The 19,816-nt window shown below is 32.2% G+C and overlaps 1 protein-coding gene across 2 annotated transcripts in view; it reads right to left on the bottom strand.

Annotated features, from left to right (window-relative positions):
- LOC139527953 (rab GTPase-binding effector protein 1-like) overlaps positions 1 to 19,816 on the bottom strand; it is a 63,671-nt gene that overhangs the window by 13,067 nt on the left and 30,788 nt on the right. The window contains exons 6-13 of one of the 2 annotated variants that reach the window (XM_071323691.1): positions 14,822 to 14,911; positions 12,728 to 12,823; positions 10,872 to 11,007; positions 6,829 to 6,987; positions 4,596 to 4,691; positions 2,826 to 2,857; positions 1,755 to 2,037; positions 1,156 to 1,280 (exon numbers count right to left, since the gene is read on the bottom strand). In XM_071323691.1, coding sequence (XP_071179792.1) covers positions 1,156 to 1,280; positions 1,755 to 2,037; positions 2,826 to 2,857; positions 4,596 to 4,691; positions 6,829 to 6,987; positions 10,872 to 11,007; positions 12,728 to 12,823; positions 14,822 to 14,911 — 1,017 coding nt within the window. The remainder of the gene's footprint in view (positions 1 to 1,155; positions 1,281 to 1,754; positions 2,038 to 2,825; positions 2,858 to 4,595; positions 4,692 to 6,828; positions 6,988 to 10,871; positions 11,008 to 12,727; positions 12,824 to 14,821; positions 14,912 to 19,816) is intronic. The other variant, XM_071323692.1, reaches the window with a different exon arrangement.

Below are 19,816 nucleotides of genomic sequence, written 5' to 3'. Positions count from 1 at the left end.
TCTGCAGATCATAGATCTTACACAATAACTTGTTTATATTTTATAGCATGTCTTTTTTTTGTTGTTGTTGGATTGGTGTTTTGATCAATGGTGCATCCTTCATTTTTCATTTCATCATTTTGTAACAGACTGATTGAAACACAGATGGTCAGACCTTTTAAAGGTAGGTAAATATACCTACCTTCTAAAACTGATTTATTATTCACTTTTCCATCCTGAATATGCATGTACATGAAGTATCAATGATTTGATGTTAGGCAACCAGCAATCAATAAGTCAGAAAGTTTAGTTACAGTTGAAATAATATAGCATGCCAGCAAAGAATTTAAATGCCTTGCTTGCAAAGGAGAAGGTTCACGAAGGGTTAAAATTGGCCTGGAATTTTTTATGTTTTTTAAATCAGGCCAAAAAATTACAAATTTCACATAGAAATACTTGTGATAATATTACTAAGACAAAAATATTTTTTCTGGCACTTTCCTTTACTATTTATGGAGCAATGACCCCTTAAATGAGCATAATTTGTATTAATAAAAAAGGTCAATTTTGGTACTTTTTGTCCATAATTTCAATCGTTTATGGCAAAATTAACCTTGGCCTCCATCTGCGATCCAAAAAGTTTTAATATTGATGAAATCTATATCAAAATTGGAAACTTTTGGTTAACAACACATTTTGGATCGTAAGTGGCGGCCAATGTGTTTCAAAAGCTTTTAGGTCTGAAAAATGCACAAAATCATCATATTTTGACAAAATGTCCAAAATGTGCTTACTTTTGGTGAATATCTTGTACTCTTATGAAAAGAACTCATATATTTAGCATTTATACTTTTGAAATAGACCCATTTAAGAACTAAATTGAGATCTTTTTGGTGTTTTATGATAAAGTTGATATTTTAGGCCATTTTGTTCAATTAGTGAACCTTGTCCTTTGTTTGGCTGCTTGATCAAACATTGTAATTAAGATTGACACCTACATTCAATGGTTAGGTGGAGTCACAGTCTGTTCACCATATCTTACTATACAAATGATTGGCCTACCCATTTAGTCTAAGACTTCAAAATTCAATATCCACAAAAATCCATTTTTTTCTTCAATCAGCTAAAATCTGTAACCATCAAAATAACAAATAAAAATTTACATATTTTACAAACCTGTTGTTGTAAAAGGTCCCATTCCTTTTGTCCCACCAATCGTTTACCATCTACTGAGATTCTGTCCACTTTAGATTTAGCTGAAGCTATTAATGACTGTCTGAGCTGTAGCTCTGGTGTAGGATCTACCAAATATAGATTTTTATACAATAATTAAAGCCCTTTTTAGATTAACTTGTGTATAACTAATATAAAGACTTGGTTAGGTCAAAGAGCAAACAACTAAAATATTTATCATTTCTATTTTGTGATCCAACAATGTACAGCTGGTAACTCAGAAATTCTTGCTTGCAATTACTTTATTGCCATTTTTTTTAAAAGCAGAGCCAAATTTTGTTAAAGGTTATTAAAAAAGTAAGTCAAGAGAATAATGAACTGTATCATTTATGGCAATAAGGGAAGTGAGCTCAAACACTTGTGTTGCAAAAGAGACATGTGAATATGTGTGTCAAAAATTCAGAAAACTCAGTCAAGGAATCTTAATTTTTTCACGATTCTGCATTCTTCAACATTATCATCATATTGAGAACCTTTAGCAGTATTATGTTTTTTTCAACTATGACTAAAAATTTACTATTCAAAAAAGTAAATGACTTTACCTGTTAGAGCTTTAGTTTGTGCCTGTGATAAGTATGGTAAATTAAGGACTTTTTCTGGACTTATTTGTACACGTAATCCATCAAGTTCCTCATTAGAATTCAAAACACGACTGTCTAAAAATGAATCTCCTTCTGGTAAATCTGAGGCATCTAAAATTGATTTTTCATCGTCAGTCTCATTGTTCAAATCGTCAGTTATATTTGGAGAATTGGCACGTACTAAGTCTTTTTGAGATTGCTGTTTTATCTTTTCTTGCATTTTAGCATCTGCATTCTTGAACTTCTGTGAAAACAAGAATAGAAATAGAATTATTAAATTTTAAAGATTGCAATTTATTATATTTTTTAGTAAACTCATAAAAATATTTGACTACAAATGAGATGATAAACTCTCCACTCAATAAGACTAATTGGTTGTTTTTTGCTGTTTAATGCCACTTGCAATTCTGTTCAATTAAAATCAAGGTCAAACAAACGTTGCAGGAATCAGTGTTCAAAACTCACAACCTTAGTATTGATGAGCTATTGATAAGTCTGCAGATAAAATCCTGATTAGAATCTTTTTTAAGGTCGTACCTAACACTTTCACTAAAATTAATTTGGCTCGTTTAATTTTAATTAAATTTTGACAAAGTATTTACTTTGACCCTTTAACAAAAATATATAAAAATTTCCAAAATTTTGAACCAACCGTTTTGTCAGAAAAAATACACTGGTTATATAGCAGTTTGCCAAACACCAATTTCGATCATTCAGAAGCTTAATATTCCCTATACAACACAACGTAATTAAAACGTTTAGCTGACTTAACAGAGTTATTTCCCTGTAGTGTTAGGTACCGCCTTAAATATAATTAGATATGTGCTATGGTAAAACTGTGAAACAGCCTGTCAACATTACACCGACTATTTAATATCAATTTTTCAAGACTTCCAGTGACTTTGTTTATAAACTAATGATACTTTTTGTAATGCACTTATTCTGATATTACATGAAATTGGTTAGTATTACTCTTTAAAATGTTTAACAAGTAGTCATAATACAAAAAAGTAACAATGAAATTGATCTTACCTCAGAGGCTTCTTCTGCCTTTTTCAATGCCTCTGTAAAAAAATAACGACAAATTACCACCAAAATTAATAGAGTGGGGTATGGGAGGCACTTAAATCAGTTAACATTAGATGTGTATGAGTGGTTGCATGTGGAATTTTCCTTAGGCCAAAGGAAATAACATATGTGTTCTCGCTAACCCTACCTACCTTAACACTTTTTATGCCATTTAGGAACAAGCACTGTTCATAAAGTCAGACGGATTCCCAAGAAGAAACAATCTAAAAAATGTTTTTTTAAAATGATATCGGCTACCAACCTATTCTATTTTTTCAGCACTTTAGCAGAAATACATGTATTATTTTTTTTTACCTTAGAAATTTTGTTAAATCATAAAGAACCAGGTGCTCCACAGGGCGCAGCTTAATACGACCCCAGTGGTTGAACCCTGAACAGTTGGGGCAAATTTGGTCACAATATTCAAAGCTTGATTCTGTCTGAATTTGGATTGTGATCAAATTTTTGACATAATATAGGTTTTTGTCACAAAATTAATGTGGTCAAAGATCTAACAAATCTATTGCACAATACTGTGCAATTGAAGATTTCTTCTTGAAACTTTTCAAAATTCGAAATTTGAAAAATTTTGAAAAAAAAGGAAGCCCTTCAAAAAATGGTCAACAAACCACACACCCCCAACTTTTTGAAACCCCCTTGGAGCATTAACCCTTAAACTCAATCCCATGCTTTCCTTTGCAGTATTGAATCTTGTAGTACAATTTCAGAGAGATCCATACACTTACATTGTAAACACAAGTTATTGTCATGATTGTTTTGAAACTAGAAACATGCTTCTTTTTGGCCCTTTTTTAGCCCCTAATTACTACATATTTTGGGCAATTAATCCAAAACTTAATCCCAGCCTCCCCTTTGTTATATGGAACATTGTGGTACAATTTCAGAGATCCATACAATTACACATAAGTTATTGTCTTGAAACTAGAAAAATGCTTGTTTTGACCCCTTTTTGGCCCTTAATTCCTAAACTTTGGCCCCATAACCCCTAAAATGAATCCAAACCTTCTACTTGTGGTTTTAAACATTGCGGTATGATTTCAGAGCAATTGAAATACTTCTACACAAATTATTATCCTGAAACTAGAAAAAGGCTTGTTTGGGCCCCTAATTCCTAATTGGTTGGGACCATCATCCCCAAAATCAATCCCAACCTTCCTTTTGTGGTATTGAACCTTCTGAAAAATTTCATGAAGATCTATACACTTAAATTAAAGTTATTATCCGGAAACCAATGTGTCTTTGGACGACGACGACGCAGACGACGACATCATACCATTATATGATCCCAAAAAATTTTTGGGGTCGTAAAAAAATCAATTACTTAATTCATTTTTGGGATGGCCTTTAAAACGTGCTTCCATGCCATTAGCAAAATCTGCAGATCTAAGAATTTGAACATTTATATTTATATACACAAGTTTAAAGCTTCAGTGTTGCTATACAACATTTTCATTACATGCAAACCATGCTACAATTTTTTAAGAAGGCAGATAAGACATATTATAAACATTTGTGGTTGAAATATATTTATTTTCATGCAAGTAGTCAGTCTTTTCATGCAACCCGCGCAACAAGCTTAAGGCAAAAAAACATTTTGGCCATAACCACAGCCTCCCTTTTTTTTTTAAATTTAAAAAATTGTATATATACTGCCCATGTCTTAGTTTAATTTTTCATGGATATAATGATCTCTGAAATGATTTACAGTAGTACCTATCAAACGTCCTTCTTCTTGTTGTTTCTTCGCTCCTTCCAAATCTTTTACCTTCTTCTCTTGTGACATTCTTTCTTCATCTTTTTTCTGCATTTCTATTTGTCATTTAAAGTTATTATTAAAAAATCTACATCTCAAAGATTTTGTTTTGTATCTACTGTTTTACTTATCCAGTATAACATGTATAAATAGATGTTTTTCTTTTTTCTCTTTCCTTTTACAAGTGCTATAGCACAGGTCTACTTGTTCGTTGAATATTTAAAGTGTAAAGCTGAAAGCTAAGGAAGAATTGCTGAAGAAAAGCTCTTAAAAGAAACAGCTTTGAAAGAAATATAAAGATAAAGATCTTTTATTTATCTCAATTTTCATAGTAAGGGGTCAGAAAACTGATTTATGCTTTTAAAGATGGTCAAAGAATAAAAGTCATATTTTTAGTACCGGTATATCTAATTTATATTCACAAATGAATGCTATTATTTAAAAAAAAATTAAGTACAGTTGACTTTCATTGGCTGGAATTCCAGCATAAGTGGAAATATTTTTCTGTTCTGTCCAAAAGTATGATTTGGTCAACAAGATACACATTATTAATTTTATCACATGTGCAAATTCAAATTGTCTCCCATTGATTACTTTATCATTAGCACTGCTTGGGTCAAACTTGGGTTGACTCAAAATTATACCACTGTCTAGATAATGGGAGTAAACTATACAAGATTCATGAATTTGCATATATATTGGTTAAAATGAATTTTGCATCATGGTACCATATTGTTTGACTTTTTAACTCAGCTTAATCTATCATAATTACATTTTTTTAGTTTTTATTATAAAATTTGGTTGACCCTGATGCTATCATGTAAACAATAGGATAATGTTTAATAAATTTGGTTTTATGCTTAAATGCTAATTGAAATTTAGGAGGAGACTGTAATAGGTCCAATTTTGTGAAAACACCAATGTATCATCTTTATTAGCAGATACACTTCAAACAAATATAGAACCATCTCAGGCTCTTTTTATATACTATTATTTTTGGTTTTACATCTGAAATCACAAAAAATGGTGGCAAGTTTGCATTTAAATGATCATCAAATTGAAAGGTTTAAGCGATGCAAGCTATCCATAAAAACTAATTGCTATGTTATCATAACACATAACTGATATTTTCTTGTTGTTTACATTTTACATTTAAAAGTAACTTAAATAAATCTAAACAATATATGAACGCAAAATAATTTTGCGGTCGTATAAAAATGACAAACCTCAAAATTTTGTCAACAAAAATATCCATGTGTTCACAAATAAATTGCAACAAAATTAGGTTAATACATACATGTTTTTGTTTTTTGTAAACTTAATTTGTAAAGTTGATATCGAGACAGATATTATTACAAAACACATACAATAAAACAATTCATTCAGTTAGTTTTTAAACCAGGCTGTTATTACATATATCTGAACAATGCATGCTTTTTTTAATTTCTCTAATATCTTTTTTTCACTTTTTTAATTGTCAATAATGAGAATTTGCATTCCTAAAAAAGATGTAGAAATGTTTCCGTATTTTTTCCATCAATATGTGTATTCATTGTATGACAACAACAAATAAATCTAATCAAAAGTAAGATAACATTAACTCTATATTGGTAATTAATTAAGGAATGACTGTAATATTTTTTCTGTCTATGAAGAAATAACATAAAAAATGTGGTGCACACTGAATAACGCGCGTAGTGAGTTATTTAACAGTGTGCACCACATTTTTTATGTTATTTCGAATAGAAGAAAAAATATTACAGTCATTTCTTATAATTTAATTCTAAATTAAATTTTAAACCGTAGAAAACCATGAAAAAAACGTTGATGACGTCACGGTCACATGACTAAATTATGTCTATGGGCTCATAACAAAATAACGTCAGCCAATCAGAAGACGCGTTACATCCAAAATTAAATTATTTATGAATAAGATTTAGAAGTTTGTAGAAAAGACAAGCTTATATCAGAAAAAAAAGGCTATATGTTTGCATATGATTTTAAAAAAAATAATCATATAATACCACAAAATTTTGAAAACTTGGGTTTATTTGCTAAATGGTTTGATCCTTCATTTGTCATTTAAAATCTAAATTTGCTTTATTCATCTGAATATGTAAGCTGTTCAATATCCTTGACCTATATATGACCTCTAACCTGTTCAATATCCTTGACCTATATATGACCTCTAACCTGCTATTTGTCTTTGTTGTTCAGATGACAGAACACTTTCCATTCTACGTAAATCCATCATCATTAAAGTCTGTGATTCTAGAAACTGATCGTTGGCCATTTGCCAAGTCTGTTGTAATTGTTCATGTTCTCGTTTCTCTTCATTTAAAATACGGCAAACTGAAAGGTAAACATACTTCATTATTATTCAAAACCTAACCTAGAAATGTCATCAAAAATCCTTCTTCTACTGTGGCAAAAGGTCTCATAAAAAAACATCTTTTTCACTGATATTGCAATTTTGTAAAAATCTTCTGCTAGCTAGCCTGTATTTCTTGAATAAGATCTAGAGCATCTTGTTTGAATTTCCCAATAATTTGACAAACAGAAAACACCCAAATTTGCTTAATGAAATACCATGGAGTTCTGAATGTAACAACAATGTTTTTATTCTGTCAGGTTGAATATTTAATTCTTTTACAGTTATTGAATGTTCATTCATACAAATGCCCTGGAACATTTGATTACTAAAAAGTTATCATCCTCATGTCTGTGATATGGCAATGACATCCATTACTCTTTGCTGACATAATGGTCCATTTTAATCTTGTGATATATTTGAAGGTTGTGGGTCATTGTTACTTAATATCTATTGAATATTATTTTTTTACAATTCTATTGGTCTGGTTAAAGGTTTTTTGCACAACATGTTTTCAATTTTTCTTTCACATGTTTTCTTGCTTGAAGCCAATTGTTCATTGTTTTGTGCAAATTGTTAACTAGAGGCTCTTAAGAGCCTGTGTCGCTCACCTTGGTTTATGTGCATATTAAACAAAGGAAACAGATGGATTCATCAAAATTGTGTTTTGGTGATGGTGATGTGTTTGTAGATCATACTTTACTGATCATGTTTGTTACTTACAATTTTCTCTATCTGTAAGGAACTTGGCCCTTTAGTTACAGAGGAAAAAACTTTGTAAAAACTTACCAAAATTTACCAAATTAATGAAAAATGTTAAAAAAATGACTATAAAGGGCAATAACTCCTTAAGGGGTCAACTGACCATTTTGGTCATGTTGACTTATTTGTAGATCTTAATTTGCTGAACATTATTGCTGTTTACAATTTATCTCTATCTATAATAGTATTCAAGATAATAACCAACCAGATGCTCCGCAGGGCGCAGCTATATACGACCGCAGAGGTTGAACCCTGAACAGTTGGGGCAAGTATGGACACAACATTTAAGCTGGATTCAGCTCTAAATTTGGATTGTGGTTAAATAGTTGACACAGCATAGGTTTCTGACACAGAATGAATGTGGTCTAATGAACTTAAAATATTTTTTTTGCCTTTGAGCAATTCACTATGCTGTTGAATATTAATCCTCTCAAAAAAATGTTTGAAGAAATTTTCTTTTTATTTATGAAATCTGAAATGAGAAAAATTTCACCCCCCCCCCCCCCCCCCCCCCCCCCCCCCCATTTTTTTTTCACATCCCCCTTTCCCTTTTTCAAAACTGATCTCAATTCAAATTCCTAATGGAGTTTGCAACAATAACTACTCATTTAAATACATCATAAAATATTAAAATGTAAAATAAAGTGCTTGTTATCACTGAATGGTAAAGATTGTTTTAATTTATCAGTTGGTAGTAAAAGTGAATATACATTGTATATTGTATAAAACAATGATTTAAGTTGATTCAACTACTATTCTGGACAAAGGAAGATAACTCCAATTGAAAATTTCTTGCTATTGCACAATGTTGTGCAATTAGATATTTCTTGCTATTGCGCAATACTGTGCAATTGAAAATATTTGCTATTGCACAATACTGTGCAATTGAAGATTTCTTGTTATTGCGCAATACTGTGCAATTGAAAATTGCTTGCTATTGCACAATACTGTGCAATTGAAGATTTCTTGCTATTGCGCAATACTTTGCAATTGAAAATTGCTTGCTATTGCACAATACTGTGCAATTGAAGATTTCTTGCTACTGCTGAATACTGTGAAATTGAAAATTTCTTGCTATTGCACAATACTTAATAAAATAATTTTGGATCCTGATTTGAACCAACTTGAAAACTGGGCCAATAATCAAAAATCTAAGTATACGTTTAGATTCAGCATATCAAAAAGGCCAAGAATTCAATTTTTGTTAAAATCAAACTTAGTTTAATTTTGGACCCTTTGGACTTTAATGTAGACCAATTTGAAAACGGGACCAAAATTAAGAATCTACATACACAGTTAGATTTGGCATATCAAAGAACCCCAATTATTCAATTTTTGATAAAATCAAACAAAGTTCAATTTTGGACCATTTGGGCCCCTTATTCCTAAACTGTTGGGACCAAACCTCCCAAAATCAAATCCAACCTTCCTTTTATGGTCATAAACCTTGTGTTTAAATTTCATAGATTTCTATTTACTTATACTAAAGTTATGGTGCGAAAACCAAGAATAATGCTTATTTTGGCCCCTTTTTGGCCCCTAATTCCTAATCTGTTGGCACCAAAACTCCCAAAATCAATCCCAACCTTCCTTTTGTGTTCATAAACCGTGTGTTTAAATTTCATTGATTTCTATTTACTTATACTAAAGTTATTGTACGAAAACCAAGAATAATGCTTATTTGGGCCCTCTTTTGGCCCCTAATTCCTAAACTGTTGGAACCAAAACTCCCAAAATCAATCTTAACCTTCCTTTTGTGGTCATAAACCTTGTGTCAAAATTTCATAGATTTCAATTTACTTAAACTAAAGTTATAGTGCGAAAACCAAGAAAATGCTTATTTGGGCCCTTTTTGGCCCCTAATTCCTAAACTGTTGGGACTAAAACTCCCAAAATCAATCCCAACCTTCCTTTTGTGGTCATAAACCTTGTGTTAAAATTTCATAGATTTCTATTCACTTTTACTAAAGTTAGAGTGCGAAAACTAAAAGTATTTGGAAGACGACGACGCAAGACGACAACGACGCCAACGTGATAGCAATATAAGACGAAAAATTAAAATTTTTGTGGTCGTATAAAAACGGCTAAAATTTCTTTTAAAATCACCAATTGGGGGGCAGCAACCCAACAACCAGTTGCCCAGTTCATCTGAAAATTTCAGGGCAGATAGATATTTACTAGATAAACAAGTTCACCCCTGTAAGATTTGCTTTAAATGCTTTGGTTTCAGAGTTATAAGCCAAAATCTACATTTTACCCCTTATGTTCTATTTTTAGCCATGGCGGCCATCTTGGTTGGTTGGCTGGGTCACCGCACACAATTTTAAACTAGATACCCTAATTATGATTTTGGCTAAGTTTCATTAAATTTGGTCAGGTAGTTTCAGAGGAGAAGATTTTTGTAAAAGATAACAAAAATTTATGAAAAATTGGTAAAAAATGACTGTTAAGGGCAATAACTCCTTAAGGGGTCAACTGATCATTTTGATCATGTTGACTTATTTGTAGATCTTACTTTGCTGAACATAATTGCTGCTTACAGTTTATCTCTATCTATAATAATTTTTTAGATAATAACCGAAAACAAACAAATTTTCTTAAAATTACCAATTCAGGGGCTGCAACCCAATAACCCATTGTCTGATTCATCTGAAAATTTCAGGGCAGATAGATCTTGACCTAATAAACAATTTTACCCCATGTCAGATTTGCTCTAAATGCTTTGGTTTCAGAGTTATAAGCCAAAATATACATTTTACCCCTTATGTTCTATTTTTAGCCATGGTGGCCATCTTGATTATTTTGGCGGGTCACCGGACACAATTATTTAACTAGATACCCCAATGATGATTGTGGCCAAGTTTGGTTAAATTTGGCCCAGTAGTTTCAGAGGAGAAGATTTTTGTAAAAGTTTACGGACGGCGACGGACGACGGACGCAAAGTGATGAGAAAAGCTCACTTGGCCCTTTGGGCCAGGTGAGCTAAAAAAGCAACATACATGCGTAAGCATTTTTTTCATTTTTCATTCATGAAATAGTTATTTTATTTCTCACTCCTCCATGCACATACCCCTCCCCATTTTATGACCCTCTCCAATATTACCTTCCTCCAAATCTTTCTTCGTCTTATCACATTCTTCCTCAAAGATGTTTTTCTGTGTTGTCAAAACAGCCACATACATTTCTAAATCTTTCCTTGAGGACTTTTCTACTCTTAAATAATGAAGAAGTTCTTGAATCTGTAATGGAAACATTCATTTAAATGATCAATATTGTTAATTTAATTAATTTCATTTTTTGTGGAATATGCTTTCTATATTCTTACATTAAACTTTCAAAAAATTTCAAAACAATAATCTTGGAAAAAACATTCATCACATATGATTAAAGAATTTTATTTCATGAGAACCAACTATAAAAAACATTCGAATAGCCGGAGAAAGCAAAACAAATATATCGCAATATTCTAGTAAAATTTTTAATTTTTGTTACTTTCAGTTCTAGAAAAGACACCTCACCACCACACCCTTCTTTAAAAATAATATACAGAATAAAGTGGTTCTGATGTTTAAAACTTATTAACATAAAAGTAAAACAAAAGGCAAATATTGAAATGCTGCAATTTATTATCTATAAGTTTAACCCAAAAATGTCCCTTCAGAAAAACTTATGGCCTAAAATAATATAACAGTTATCTCTCCTTAAATTGGTTGGTATCTTTTGCGCCTGTCCCAAGTCAGGAGCCTCTGGCCTTTGTTAGTCATGTATTATTTTAATTTTAGTTTCTTGTGTACAATTTGGAAATTAGTATGGCGTTCATTATCACTGGACTAGTATATATTTGTTAAGGGGCCAGCTGAAGGACGCCTCCGGGTGCGGGAATTTCTCGCTACATTGAAGACCTGTTGGTGACCCTCTGCTGTTGTTTTTTATTTGGTCGGGTTGTTGTCTCTTTGACACATTCCCCATTTCCATTCTCAATTTTATGAAATGAAGACTAAAATTGTTTCAGATTCAACACACCCCGGTTAATCATATAAAAACTATGGATGCCAAGAAATACCATGAGTTCCTATTAAAATAAAAATCACTAATTTTACATGTGAAATAATTTCTCTGATATCATACAACAATGGTTGTTATCAAGATATTGTTAATGATATTGCCTAAAAACATATTAAGAATTCATATTTAGAAAAATATAGAGTCTTCACATTTCAACTTTATTTCCATTAAAAAGTCCTTGGACAATGTCGTGAAAAGAAAAACTTATCCAAAAATTCAAATATAAACAAGAATGTGTCCATAGTACACTGATGCCCCACTCGCACTATCATTTTCTATATGTTCAGTACACCGTGAAATTGGGGTCAAACTTATAATTTGGAATTATAATTACAAAGATCATATCATAGGGAACATGTGTACTAAGTTTCAAGTTGATGTAACTTTAACTTTATCAAAAACTACCTTGACCAAAAACTTTAACCTGAACTTTACACTATCATTTTCTATGTTCAGTGGACCATGAAATTGGGGTCAAAACTATAATTTGGCATTAAAATTAGAAAGATCATATCATGGGGAACATGTGTACTAAGTTTCAAGTTGATTGGACTTCAACTTCTTCAAAAACTACCTTGACCAAAAACTTTAACCTGAAGCGAACGGAGGCACAGACCAGAAAACATAATGCCCCTCTACTATCGTAGGTGGGGCATAAAAATATTCGACTGATGACCAAGCAAAACTGTCAATTAAGCATTTGAGAATAAATGTGTTGGTGGGTCACTCATCGAATATTTTATATTTCAATTCTGTAATAAGTTGTTCTATACATCATTTATAAATATTACAAAATTTTGTGTGGATATGGTGTACAGATAATGTGATAATTTTAAAAAAAATAGTTATTTTTATCTATTGTAGGTTCCCTGTCTGCTATGACATTGATCTTACCCTATCTTCTGGATCTTTAGCATCCAGATCTGACAAAGACTGTGTTTCTGGTGTAGCATGTTTCATTGGAGGTGTAGCTATGTCATCAGGATTCTTCTACGGAACATAAAATATTATGAAGTTAGAATTAATAATAAAAAACATTTCAGCAATTTTTATGATGCATGCTGTAAAGAATTGCCCTAATATTAACGTACCTTTTTGCGGTACGGCCACTATCTTTGTGACGTCGCGTAATTATGATACTTTATGTTGTATTGAATAGAAACGTATAATGGCAGACGTAGTTCTATCTTTAACGCCTTAGTTAGCTTACAATCAAATACACAACGCAACGCAATAATCTACACATGCATATACACAGTAGCTATGACAATTCTGGAGATAGACAATTTGTATTTCTAAAGGAGAAGGTCCGGTAAGGACTCATTTTGGCCTCAAATTTCAGTTTCATCTGACGAAAGATTTTGACCACTTTTTAAATACTTAAGTGTCTATTTCACTTGATTCAATTAGTTTATGTGAAAGATTTTAACTGATTTAGTCATTAAAAACGATCCGATTCCAGCTCAAATATGAAAAATCTACCAAATATGCTGAAAAATGTCACTTTACAGATGGTTTTTGTCAAAAATGAAAGTGGCCGCATCCGTGTTCATCCACAACCTTTATATATGTTATGTATTATCATAAAATACAACTTACATTTCAATATTAAGGATGAACACGAATGCGGCCACTTTCGTTTTACACGGAAACCGTCTAAAATTTAACTAAAATGCTAGAATTTTGAAGATTTCAGTAATTTAGCATGACTTAATGGCGCTACAACCCGATATATGTGCATTGCATAGTCAAAACAGCCCATATTTATGTGGCAGACGCATTCATCTGTCCAATAAATAACTAAAAGTTTACATTTTAACAATTTTGTAAAACTGTTATATTTTGGGGCCAAAAAGGGGTCTTACCGGACCTACTCCTTTAGAAAATCTGGACAAACCTTTTATAATAACTAGATTTTGTTTTAGCTTAAATGACTGTTTGAAGCATTGATTCTAGGAGAAAGTTTATAAGACAAAACTTGTCAAATTTTCATGTTCCTATAAATAAATTCTGAAAAAAACAATGAAAAAAAATACTCTTCACTGAAGGATGAATTGGTTTCACACTCATTGACAACTAAATCAAAATTCCTCCAAGTAAGGGACGACATCAAAAGATCAATGTTAGATAAAAAACTTAATTCAAATAGTTTGGGGATGGGGGTGGGGGTGGGGGTGGGGGGGGGGTTGAACTGCTGCAAGATGTGGTTATCCGACATTGATTTTTACATATATCTATATGGGTCAATCAATTTTTCCCAAATTAAGTTAAGTGTCAGTGAAAAAAGTATATGAATTATTTTTTTTATCCTTCATTGAACTTTTGATGTCATCCCTAAAAGACTGAGGTTTACAGACTTTATCTGAGCAGTCCATTAATTTTTTTCAGTGAGCATTGTCTGATACTTCAAAAACTGACCACAACAATATAAAATCAAAATAACAGATTTTCCGAATATGATGTACAATAACAATTATAGTTGGTCACAAAATGGAGTTTTTTATTTAAAGTCTGTATTAACAAATCTTATGCTAAAATACTGTGTTTAAGCCACTGATTTTTATTTTTAAGCACAAAATCCAGACAATTTAACAATTCTACTGACATAGAGCTATGTTTGTCTTCAATTCTTTTGTCAATCTAGATTTCACAAAGTAACCAGACAATTTAACAATTCTACTGACATAGAGCTATGTTTGTCTTCAATTCTTTTGTCAATCTAGATTTCACAAAGTAACCATAACTGCTTCAAATTCAAAATTGATGGTTTTATTCAAATAATTTCATTTGGAACAGTTGTAAGAGTTGCAGTGTAAATAGAATAACTATACATGTCTCTAAAATAAAATTTATATTTTATATTTTGAGACAATCCATAGTTATTCTATATAACTAAGTTCCAGTCATCTTAAATCCATTTCAGGTAAAACTTTCTGTGATATCAGTAAGCTTATTGCGATTCCATTAGACAAAAAGATATACATGTACCTCATATGTAGCAAGCTTTGATTTCAGCCCTTTAATCTCATCTTCCAGAGGTAAAACAACAGATTTCAATATTTCTGCATCAGCTTGAGCCTGAAAAAAAATCAATATGGCTTGTACACATATTCATACCAAGAAAAAATACCAAGCCTTTGTTTTTCTCAGATATGTCCAAGTTCAGCATTGGATATAAAAAACAAAAAATATAAGATGCACAGTGCCATTTGGTATTTGATATTATCCAGAAGTTTTGTTGAAATCAGTTCATCTTTTTATGAGGAGTTGAAGATACAAACTGTAGTCTGGTGAATGGACAGATGAATTAAAGATACAAACTGTAGTCTGGTGAATGGACAGATGAATTAAAGATACAAACTGTAGTCTGGTGAATGGACAGATGATTTAAAGATACAAACTGTAGTCAGGTGAATGGACAGATGAATTAAAGATACAAACTGTAGTCTGGTGAATGGACAGATGAATTAAAGATACAAACTGTAGTCTGGTGAATGGACAGATGAATTAAAGATACAAACTGTAGTCTGGTGAATGGACAGATGAATTAAAGATACAAACTGTAGTCTGGTGAATGGACAGATGAATTAAAGATACAAACTGTAGTCTGGTGAATGGACAGATGAATTAAAGATACAAACTGTAGTCTGGTGAATGGACAGATGAATTAAAGATACAAACTGTAGTCTGGTGAATGGACAGATGAATTAAAGATACAAACTGTAGTCTGGTGAATGGACAGATGAATTAAAGATACAAACTGTAGTCTGGTGAATGGACAGATGAATTAAAGATACAAACTGTAGTCTGGTGAATGGACAGATGAATTAAAGATACAAACTGTAGTCTGGTGAATGGACAGATGAATTAAAGATACAAACTGTAGAATGGACAGATGAATTAAAGATACAAATTGTAGTCTGGTGAATGGACAGATGAATTAAAGATACAAACTGTAGTCTGGTGAATGGACAGATGAATTAAAGATACAAACTGTAGTCTGGTGAATGGACAGATGAATTAAAGATACAAACTGTAGTCTGGTGAATGGACAGATGAATTAAAGATACAAACTGTAGTCTGGTGAATGGACAGATGAATTAAAGATACAAACTGTAGTCTGGTGAATGGACAGATGAATTAAAGATACAAACTGTAGTCTGGTGAATGGACAGATGAATTAAAGATACAAACTGTAGTCTGGTGAATGGACAGATGAATTAAAGATACAAACTGTAGAATGGACAGATGAATTAAAGATACAAATTGTAGTCTGGTGAATGGACAGATGAATTAAAGATACAAACTGTAGTCTGGTGAATGGACAGATGAATTAAAGATACAAACTGTAGTCTGGTGAATGGACAGATGAATTAAAGATACAAACTATAGTCTGGTGAATGGACAAATGAATTAAAGATACAAACTGTAGTCTGGTGAATGGACAGATGAATTAAAGATACAAACTGTAGTCTGGTGAATGGACAGATGAATTAAAGATACAAACTGTAGTCTGGTGAATGGACAGATGAATTAAAGATACAAACTGTAGTCTGGTGAATGGGACAGATGAATTAAAGATACAAACTGTAGTCTGGTGAATGGACAGATGATTTAAAGATACAAACTGTAGTCTGGTGAATGGACAGATGAATTAAAGATACAAATTGTAGTCTGGTGAATGGACAGATGAATTAAAGATACAAACTGTAGTCTGGTGAATGGACAGATGAATTAAAGATACAAACTGTAGTCTGGTGAATGGACAGATGAATTAAAGATACAAACTGTAGTCTGGTGAATGGACAGATGAATTAAAGATACAAACTGTAGTCTGGTGAATGGACAGATGAATTAAAGATACAAACTGTAGTCTGGTGAATGGACAGATGAATTAAAGATACAAACTGTAGTCTGGTGAATGGACAGATGAATTAAAGATACAAACTGTAGTCTGGTGAATGGACAGATGAATTAAAGATACAAACTGTAGTCTGGTGAATGGACAGATGAATTAAAGATACAAACTGTAGTCTGGTGAATGGACAGATGAATTAAAGATACAAACTGTAGGAATGGACAGATGAATTAAAGATACAAATTGTAGTCTGGTGAATGGACAGATGAATTAAAGATACAAACAGTAGTCTGGTGAATGGACAGATGAATTAAAGATACAAACTGTAGTCTGGTGAATGGACAGATGAATTAAAGATACAAACTGTAGTCTGGTGAATGGACAGATGAATTAAAGATACAAACTGTAGTCTGGTGAATGGACAGATGAATTAAAGATACAAACTGTAGTCTGGTGAATGGACAGATGAATTAAAGATACAAACTGTAGTCTGGTGAATGGACAGATGAATTAAAGATACAAACTGTAGTCTGGTGAATGGACAGATGAATTAAAGATACAAACTGTAGTCTGGTGAATGGACAGATGAATTAAAGATACAAACTGTAGAATGGACAGATGAATTAAAGATACAAATTGTAGTCTGGTGAATGGACAGATGAATTAAAGATACAAACTGTAGTCTGGTGAATGGACAGATGAATTAAAGATACAAACTATAGTCTGGTGAATGGACAGATGAATTAAAGATACAAACTGTAGTCTGGTGAATGGACAGATGAATTAAAGATACAAACTGTAGTCTGGTGAATGGACAGATGAATTAAAGATACAAACTGTAGTCTGGTGAATGGACAGATGAATTAAAGATACAAACTATAGTCTGGTGAATGGACAGATGAATTAAAGATACAAACTGTAGTCTGGTGAATGGACAGATGATTTAAAGATACAAACTGTAGTCTGGTGAATGGACAGATGAATTAAAGATACAAATTGTAGTCTGGTGAATGGACAGATGAATTAAAGATACAAACTGTAGTCTGGTGAATGGACAGATGAATTAAAGATACAAACTGTAGTCTGGTGAATGGACAGATGAATTAAAGATACAAACTGTAGTCTGGTGAATGGACAGATGAATTAAAGATACAAACTGTAGTCTGGTGAATGGACAGATGAATTAAAGATACAAACTGTAGTCTGGTGAATGGACAGATGAATTAAAGATACAAACTGTAGTCTGGTGAATGGACAGATGAATTAAAGATACAAACTGTAGTCTGGTGAATGGACAGATGAATTAAAGATACAAATTGTAGTCTGGTGAAAAAGATACAAACTGTAGTCTGGTGAATGGACAGATGAATTAAAGATACAAATTGTAGTCTGGTGAATGGACAGATGAATTAAAGATACAAACTGTAGTCTGGTGAATGGACAGATGAATTAAAGATACAAACTGTAGAATGGACAGATGAATTAAAGATACAAATTGTAGTCTGGTGAATGGACAGATGAATTAAAGATACAAACTGTAGTCTGGTGAATGGACAGGTGAATTAAAGATACAAACTGTAGTCTGGTGAATGGACAGATGAATTAAAGATACAAACTGTAGTCTGGTGAATGGACAGATGAATTAAAGATACAAACTGTAGTCTGGTGAATGGACAGATGAATTAAAGATACAAACTGTAGTCTGGTGAATGGACAGATGAATTAAAGATACAAACTGTAGTCTGGTGAATGGACAGATGAATTAAAGATACAAACTGTAGTCTGGTGAATGGACAGATGATTTAAAGATACAAACTGTAGTCAGGTGAATGGACAGATGAATTAAAGATACAAACTGTAGTCTGGTGAATGGACAGATGAATTAAAGATACAAACTGTAGTCTGGTGAATGGACAGATGAATTAAAGATACAAACTGTAGTCTGGTGAATGGACAGATGAATTAAAGATACAAACTGTAGTCTGGTGAATGGACAGATGAATTAAAGATACAAACTGTAGTCTGGTGAATGGACAGATGAATTAAAGATACAAACTGTAGTCTGGTGAATGGACAGATGAATTAAAGATACAAACTGTAGAATGGACAGATGAATTAAAGATACAAATTGTAGTCTGGTGAATGGACAGATGAATTAAAGATACAAACTGTAGTCTGGTGAATGGACAGATGAATTAAAGATACAAACTGTAGTCTGGTGAATGGACAGATGAATTAAAGATACAAACTGTAGTCTGGTGAATGGACAGATGAATTAAAGATACAAACTGTAGTCTGGTGAATGGACAGATGAATTAAAGATACAAACTGTAGAATGGACAGATGAATTAAAGATACAAACTGTAGTCTGGTGAATGGACAGATGAATTAAAGATACAAACTGTAGTCTGGTGAATGGACAGATGAATTAAAGATACAAACTGTAGTCTGGTGAATGGACAGATGAATTAAAGATACAAACTGTAGCTGGAATGGACAGATGAATTAAAGATACAAACTGTAGTCTGGTGAATGGACAGATGAATTAAAGATACAAACTGTAGTCTGGTGAATGGACAGATGAATTAAAGATACAAACTGTAGTCTGGTGAATGGACAGATGAATTAAAGATACAAACTGTAGTCTGGTGAATGGACAGATGAATTAAAGATACAAACTGTAGTCTGGTGAATGGACAGATGAATTAAAGATACAAACTGTAGTCTGGTGAATGGACAGATGAATTAAAGATACAAACTGTAGTCTGGTGAATGGACAGATGAATTAAAGATACAAACTGTAGTCTGGTGAATGGACAGATGAATTAAAGATACAAACTGTAGTCTGGTGAATGGACAGATGAATTAAAGATACAAACTGTAGTCTGGTGAATGGACAGATGAATTAAAGATACAAACTGTAGTCTGGTGAATGGACAGATGAATTAAAGATACAAACTGTAGTCTGGTGAATGGACAGATGAATTAAAGATACAAACTGTAGTCTGGTGAATGGACAGATGAATTAAAGATACAAACTGTAGTCTGGTGAATGGACAGATGAATTAAAGATACAAACTGTAGTCTGGTGAATGGACAGATGAATTAAAGATACAAACTGTAGA

The sequence above is a fragment of the Mytilus edulis genome, chromosome 6 (genome assembly GCF_963676685.1).
Source record: "Mytilus edulis chromosome 6, xbMytEdul2.2, whole genome shotgun sequence".
Lineage (NCBI taxonomy): Eukaryota > Metazoa > Mollusca > Bivalvia > Mytilida > Mytilidae > Mytilus > Mytilus edulis.
Note: the sequence above shows the minus strand (reverse complement) of the source record. Positions and strands in the feature narration are given on the sequence as shown.